Source organism: Orbicella faveolata, unplaced genomic scaffold (genome assembly GCF_042242905.1).
Source record: "Orbicella faveolata isolate gen_17 unplaced genomic scaffold, um_ofav_v1 contig_1, whole genome shotgun sequence".
NCBI classification, from domain to species: Eukaryota; Metazoa; Cnidaria; class Anthozoa; order Scleractinia; family Merulinidae; genus Orbicella; species Orbicella faveolata.
In genome coordinates this window covers 6,489,388-6,497,857 of record NW_028301536.1, presented here as the reverse complement: position 1 = coordinate 6,497,857, position 8,470 = coordinate 6,489,388, and the positions used below count along the sequence as shown (strand labels likewise).

The following is an 8,470-nucleotide window of genomic DNA, read 5'->3' as shown; positions in this document are numbered from 1 at the left end:
CCCGATTTGAGAATATACTAAAACAATTATTCCATTCGACCTTGTTGGATATGAAGTGATCATAACCAACTCGCGCTACGCGCTCGTTGGTTATTAATCACTTCATATCCAACGCGGTCTCATGGAATAATTGTTAATTAGAGTGCAGTGGCTGTCGGTCGCCTACGAAATGGGGACGTTTTTTCGTTTCCCGACGTTTTGAAGGAAAGTCTAGATCCCAATGGATAGTTAAATTCCTGAGAAGACTAAAAGAAGTACATTTACGGTTTCTTGACGTTAAAAAACCCTGAAATTATTGAACAAATGATGCGCGCGCCACGCAACTTCAGTTTCAAATGGCAACTTAATCCTAGCGATCTTTTAAAGGCGCGAAGTTCAAAATATTTCGAGAAGTAATTGGAAACCTTTATTTAAAGTAAATTTCAAGTAGAATTCTACTATAACAATTGGATTATTCGCTCTCGATTTCTGTTAGGTGATAGTTGATTCGGTCTTCGGCTTCATCAAACTTCACCTCAGAGAAATCTCGAACTCATAATCTAATTGTTAACTAGAAAATGTTTTCGCAGGTTGTTTCCCGGTGATTCTGAACAAACACAAAGTACATCATTTAGGGAAATGTTTTATTTCTTACATTAAATAACAGGTTTAGTTGAAGCATTAAAGAATGTAAGATGACGTATTTAAATGTACGTAAATTGCGTTAAAACATTTTTTGAGTGCATGAAACCCAACTCCCAGTCAATGTGACCCTGGAATGTCTTGCTGACACTTGATGCGACGTGCTCTTCCATAATAATTAAGAAATGGAAAACATGTACCGCGTTTCTATCGAGTTATAGAAACACAAGTGGAAGTTTGGGGGAACGGGAAATGCTGTGGGAAGACGAGCGGTAGGCGAGAGTTCCCACAACTTTTTCGAGTTCTCTCAAACTTTCACGAGTGTTTCTATTAAACAATTAGATTACGAGCACGAGATTTCTATCGCGCGATACTTGACGAGGGCACAGCCCGAGTCAACTATTACGCATAGAAATCGAGAGCGAATAATCTAATTGTATTAGTATAAATCTACTAGTCGTTCAAAACTTTATCTAAATCCTCTTCACAGACACTTCAAAAATGCAAAGAAGCGGGCGTCATTTTGTTAACAAGCTCACACTGCTACGCTACTCACTATCTATCGCAGAATAGAGAGGGAGAAGCGTAGCCAATCAGGTAACGCCTTTCGTGGTAGAACGCTTTTAGATTCATACTAAAACTCGATAGAAACACGGAGAAGATGTTTTCTGTTTTTTTTTTTTTTTTTTTTTTTTAGAAAACACCTCGGACGGAAGAAACGGAAACAGCTTGTTTACTTTGATCATCAAAATGCAAATTCTCTTTGCTCGCGCCATCATTACGTCAACAGCTCGTGCTAGTGCTGTATTTTAGTATAAATCTACTAGCGTTCTATCACGAATGGCGTTCTCTGATTGGCTACGCTACTCACTGTCTATTTAACAAGTAGATTCCATGTTGCGGTGCGTCTGTTCAGTTATAGATCACAGATGACGTCAAAATGTGGTAAGAACAAAAAAGTGGCACACGAGGCGATAGCCGAGTGTGTCACTGATGTTCTTACCACATTTTGACGTCATCTGAGATCTATAACTGAACAGACGCACGGCAACATGGAATCTACTTGTTTTATATAATAACGAAACAAACTACTACAGATAAAGCTTTTTTATTTCAAAATCTTTCAACATAACTTGAAAGCCGGCTTTTGCCCACTTTGGCGAACACCTTGACGTAATCTATTGTCTATACAAAATGAAGCAATCTTATTGGTTGCTATGCGTAGCAAAGAATTGTGATTGGTCCAGAAAAATCACGCCACTGTCAAACTTGACTCGAGCGTCGCTTCTCGTGGAATGAAAACTTACAGCGAAAGTAGAATTGAACTGCGAAATCTACAAATCTTAAAGAAAATTCTGGAAAAGTCAAGTCAGTTTTTGTCATCAGAGCAGCCCTGTGAGCCGAAAAGCTTGGACGTTGCCTTGGATATTGCAGGAGTTGAAAAAATACGCTCGGATAACTTGCGGTGGTGGTCAACCTGGAGGCCATTCGATTCGAGTTTTGAATGAAAGGAACGTTGGTGACAGTGGAAATTTGTGTCCTTTGCGGTTGGCGATTCTCTAATCCGTTTGAAATAGTGTCGGAGATACCTTTTAGCTGCGATAGAGTCGGCCGTGAGCTGTAGTGAGCTATATTTTGCTCGCTGCTGTGCCCTGAAACGGACTAGAACATTCGCATCGGAAAGCAAGGTTAAGTGTCTATTTTAACTGATTTTAAGAAGTGATGTTTTGATGTGTCATTCCTGACATCAATCAGTGTGTCAACAATTATTTTGAGACGGAGAAAAGTTGAATTTTTCAAATAAATTAATCTCATACACATTTTGTTTATTGGGTTTGTTAAATTCGAGATAAATTCATTATCTATTCTGTGATAGATAGTGAGTAGCGTAGCAGTGTGCGTTTGTTAATAGAATGACGGCCGCTTTTTTGCGTTTTCGAGATGTCTGTGAAGAGTATTTAGATAAAGTCTTGAACGACTAGTAGATTCATACTAAAACAATTAGATTTTTCGCTCTCGATTTCTATGCGCGATAGTCGACGAGGGCTGCGCCCTCGTCAACTATCGCGCAATAAAAATCTTGAGCTCATAATCTAATTGTTTAATAGAAACACGATTTTAACCAATCAGTGCGCGTATTTTCTTAGGGCTGTTTTCTAACATGATATATGCATCATATTCCTCTCGGCATAGCACTCTACTCGGCATTTTACATGTGTATGCTATATGAATTGAGAACTGCATATGTAAGACTAAGTGTTTTTTACTAAAGAAAAGAGGGAAGGAATTGTTGACACAAAAGGTGTCGGAGGAATCTGTTTCCAAAGGATCAGTGAAGTCAGTCGTCAAACGTATCCTGGTGTACACGACGCGCTGCTGATAGTACGAAGTATTGGAAATTCCGGCTTGAGGTCCTTGAGACTCTGTAAAGACACGGCTAGCGACATGAGGAGAGCAATCACTCTTGATTAGTCCATCAAACAGTGCGGAAAAACTATGACGTACCAAAACCACACTTCCACAACCCTTGTTTGATGATTGGTTATAATTCTTGATGCGAAAAGTTGCCAAGGATCGTAGCCGCCTGCCGGTTTCCCACCGGCACAGTAACACCTAACTGCCCCACAGGGAGAGGAATGAACACTTTGGGTGCTTACGCTATAAGGTGCAATGCATGTGACAGGTTCGGTGACGGAAAAAATGGAAAACAAGAAAAACAACAACAAAAACAAAAACAAGTGCAAAGGATGCCAAAGTCATAAAGGAATGATAAGTCAATTGAACTGTGATCTTGCTTATTACGACTTTTTGCATTATATAGATTAAATGTTGTGGAACCTCTTCGGACCTGCGCTCAGCCTTAAGTTAAAATACCATAGGCACGGAAGAAGAGTAACGTATTTGACTGCGAGATCAAATCTCTCTGCAAGTTGAGCAGGGAAACCTCGACTAGTAGCATGAGTTTGATTATTACGGAAACCGCGCTAAAGTCGCCAATGAGATAACAGCACATAATCTCAGTAGAAAGGTTGAACATTTTTGAAAAGGCGGGAGTCTGACATGTGGCAGCTTAAGCCTCTTAGATTTTAGAGTTTGGGGAGAGTGGGAGAATAAGCATGGGGTGTTCCAAAAACTAAGTGTGTCCATCGCATAGGGAAATGTTACCCTTGAAAGGTGATACAGATAAACGAGGGTGCGCTGGTCAATCATTATTCCCATATCTTATTTCAACTGAGTATGAATGGGAATGTTGTGAAATAGAATACAAATTTTTCCCTCTCATTGATTTTATTTAGATTTTCCCACCCGCCCCCTCTACAAAGTAATCACACAAAGAACTTGCAAAGGTTATGGTAATACTTTCATACATAAAAAATTCTCGAGATTGTTCAGTTCGTTTTCTACTCTAGTTATTGAGAGGCTACTTTATGATCAGTAATTATGATCACAGTCAAATGATGATGGGACGCAGTCCAGAGCAAAGTTGTTAAGGGCACACATAGTCACAGCAAGTTGGTCCTACGTGAGGTTTGCAGTCCCAGGCACGAGCACTTGACTGTCCTCTACATTTAACCCGGAGTTGAAAATTGCACTGAAGATCCCAGGGGCCTGTCGGACAACCGAAGCGGACCAAGTAAAATGGGTTCATCACATTACAGAAGTTGAAATTTGACGCGGTCACTGCAAGGAGAAAGGAAATCCTTATTCGTAGGAGGCTCCGTGACTAACAGGAAAAATTTGTCATAAAATATTCTTAGGCACAAAGGGTTTTGTGTCAAACACGTAACCTTTTTTTTAGCTTACATACATGCATACACACACACGCATGTGTTAAACTTTATTCTGAGTCTCGGATTTACAGAGTAGCATTTTGATTCGAATATCTTCAAGCGAACTACTTTATTAGCTAATAATATTTCTGTTATAGGTGAGTAAAAATGGTGAATTTTAAGCTCGGTAATGAAATGTGAAAGATTAATTGATCAACATGAAACGAGCGTGGGACAAAGAAAAAATCTAAGTCCCCAAAAGGAACATGTTGATTAATTCATCTTTCACAGATACTTGTTTCCCACCGGGTACTCTTTTATAATGAAAACGGGACATGTGCTGTATTGACTGAGCTTGTTTACTGGGCAACAAAACTAACTCTCACACCGAGGTTTGGAGTAACACGGCTTAGCTAGGGGTATCCCACAGCTGCATTGTAACTCATATAAAATGTTACAATCTCTTGGAGATATTATTGAGTAGTAAAGGTGTCAGGCCACCAAAACTCAACGCCGAACGGTTTGCAATCGTCATAAAGTTAAAACAACTTGCACAGGGAAAAGGGAGGAGGTGGGAATTCGAATGGAAACGCCTTCGCACAATGAGAAATGCGAGTGAATGGACGCCTAGTTGCGTGAGGTTACGAAATAAAAAAAAAAAACTTTACCTACAGGCGATAACGCATTTACATTACCACTATCCCCACCACGCAAGACACGCATTGTTATATGCTAACTATGGTAATTACATAGCTATAAAAAAAACCCAAGTGGGAAAAACATAAAAGTTATATTCGCAAAATATTCCATATAAAAACTACCAAAATAATGAACTTTCTCAATAGTTAACCAACTTACTTAAACAGTAAAAAACAGTAATAATTAGCCGTTGCTTTTGTATAGTCAAACCTGGCGTTCATCACGAAACGACTGCTAAAGATATTCAAGGCATTTAACGAGCTGTGGGTAGTTACTGGCTTTCGTATTTTCAAGGTGTCTCGATGTAGTTGTTTCTGTACTAAAAACATGCAGCAATGAAGTTTAATATTTCGCTGTATGCTACATTTCTGGTTACCTAGCGTGGACAGCTCCAAATATTTTACATCCAAAATCTCAAATTCTCAAAAGAACACCAAAACTACCCCCAACCCCCTTCCCCCCGCCCCCCGAAAAAAAAAAAAAAAAAGAAAGAAAAAGAAAAGAAAACGAAAAAACAGCAAAGACAATAACAATGAAAAAACACAACGACAACAAAAAACAAACAAAACTCATGAGTTTGTTTCAGGTATCATATACACAGTGTAAAACATTTTGTTCTTAAGCCATTTTGGCTAAATTAAAAATACAGCACAAACCATGGAGATAGACATAGTAAATGCATTTGAGTATACTATTTTAATTAGGCTTTTTCTTAGCATTAACACGAATGGTAGGCCGAAAAGCAGTTGGAGAAGATCAGCCGAACAAGAACTGCGGCAAATAGGCCTGCGATGGACCCAAATTGAACGACAAGCTCAGGACAGAGAGCGGTGGAAGAAAACTGTGGACGAGCCTTTGTTCCACTTAGGAGCCAAGAGACTATATACGAATGACAACCAAAATATTTACATATATCATATATGCTTGGTGTACTGTGTATGTAATGTATGTGTATGTAACTTAAAGTGTATGTCTCACTTTTTTTATATTGAAACTAATGCTCTCTATAATATGAATTGCAGTTTGAATTGGACTTTAGAAAGTCCAGAAGGAAGTGGGCTATGTTCTGTGGTCAATCTAGGCGCTTTAAATAATATATTTCCACAATTGCTGACCTTAATGTTTTTTCTTTATTAATAACGTGGCCCGTTTTTTACTCTTTCAATTTAAGTTAGAAAAGGAATGTGAAGAGGCAGGGTGGAGCTCATGGGATGAAATGAGGACGGTTGTCGGGCTGATCGAGAAAAATAGAGGACCTCTGTAAAGGCCCTATGTGCCAAGAGGCATGAGGACGACAGGTAACAAGTAACATTAGCATTTTAGGTCAGACACAAAATGATTCGAGCTGTATCCTACTACATTCTTTTGTTCACAAACAAAAGAAATAAGGAAGCTAAAAAAATCCACCAGACCCTCCAATTCATTGAAATGGTAAAGCCGAAAAATAAAGTAATAGATAAATAAATAAATAAATAAATAAATAAAAACACAAAACGAGCAAAAACAAACAAACGAACAAACAAAAATCAGAAGAAAACTAAAGAAAAAAAATTGAAAAGCAATTAGACAGTCTCCTGGTCTGCCTGTTTTAATAGATCTTGACATTATTGTCAGGATGTAGCCTATTTCTAGTATTTTTGACGAATTTACTTTATTGTGTATGGGCATGTCTTGCTTGTTTGGTGGAATCTGACTTTAAATTGAATTCCAGCTATTGACCTCATTGTCAAAATTAAAGTCCTTAAATTCATATCTGTTAAGTCTGTAAAGCCAAGACTGCCAAATCCAAAGAACCATCATTATGGGTACAATACGATGTAAAAAATTTGAAATTTCTTGGTTGTTTAGGGACTTCAATTGTGGCATATTTTGGGGTTATGGTGAGGATCTGGACTAGCCTGGCGTTGCTTTTCCAAATGATATTCCTTAGAGTCTGCTGACAACTTTTTCAACCTGATATAACTACCTGTGGCTGTCCAACGTAGGAATGATATGCGCATGTTAACGGTACGAAATGATTGTGGGAAAGACCCCCTCCCCCCCCCCCCCCCAACAACAAAAATAACAACGCTTCATAAAATCAGAGCTTTTACTAGAAGACAATGATTTTAATCGCGTGTTTGCTATTGAAAGGTTTTCGGTAAACATCTATATATATTTTTTTTCGGATAATCACTTGGTTGTTGTATATATATCTGGGCCCTATACTTTACAATAATGTCTCATAAGACAAATTCGTATGGTACATGCTACAAAATAAACTAACTAAACATACCTGTGACTGTGGGCCTAGGCCAACAGCAACACGCCGTGATGCAGGCCATAAACAGAAGCAATGAGACAGGCTTGGAATCCTAGAAAAAAATCATATGTTCACTGAGTATCGATCGCGAAAGGGAACATCAGAACACTCATGATCTCAATGTTGCACTTTTACTCACCATTTCCGTGCGAGTCCTGTAGGTAGAAGAGGTTTCCTCAGACGCCGTGTGCAGAGCTGTGAGGATTTCAACACAGTTATCCCGTTAACTTGTTTTAAGGATCGCTGTGTCTTTGGCAATGGGACGGTGTTTCGTTTATTTATTCATTTACTGGCTTTCCGTTGTCGCTGAAAGGGATCTGCTGAAGAATACACGTGTTAACTGACATGTTGTTCCTGTTGTGCTCACTTGTTCAAAACAAAAGGAAGATACAATACTTGGAGGTCAGAGAGGACCAGAGTAGCTAATCAGAGTGATTATATTACTCTGTTATGACTGACGTCGACACTTCAGAATTCTTCCTTGTTAATGTAAAAGGTTTAAATTTAGAACCACAAACTTTTGTGTGACTCATCGCTTTACATTTTGATCACGTTGTCAATTTATGTTTCAAACAGAAAGGGGATATTAACAACGTAGAGAGATAGTGAGACGGGGGCGGTAGAACTTGAAATGAAATTTCTTTAAGGCCATTTTGAGATTTTGGAGCTAACGTCATTGAACAGGTTTTTCCATTTTGTCTTACTGAATTGAAAACGAAACTTAACTAAACTTTAGTATCAAGAATCGACTTCTAACTTATTTGATGTGAATGGTTTCAACCCGTGAGACGTGAAGAAATAATGCTAAGTTAAAGAGGTTAGGCCAAGTATAACCATGACCACTTTTAAAATTAGCAATATATAATTAGGATGTGTGCGATCTTCATCAGCCAGTTAGACTTTATCAGTTTAGGTAAGGAATGCCACATGTCGATTTCATCTGGCAAAATGGCACGTTTTGAACGCGTCAAACACGTGACTGTACATCGAGATTTCCTCATTTGATTAAACTGGCTTACATATGAGCCAAATCTGTCTTTGTGGGGTGCTTAAAAATACGGTTCTTTATTATATAAAC

General features: G+C 38.5%; 1 protein-coding gene across 1 annotated transcript; it reads right to left on the bottom strand.

Annotated features, from left to right (window-relative positions):
• Nucleotides 1-3,890: 3,890 nt before the first annotated feature.
• Nucleotides 3,891-7,615, bottom strand: LOC110042326 (uncharacterized; the record flags this gene model as incomplete). The annotated part of the gene is made up of 3 exons (XM_089276412.1): nt 3,891-4,302; nt 7,366-7,444; nt 7,532-7,615. Coding segments are annotated over 3 exons (357 nt in total), but the record flags the coding sequence as incomplete, so codon positions are not given.
• Nucleotides 7,616-8,470: the final 855 nt, after the last annotated feature.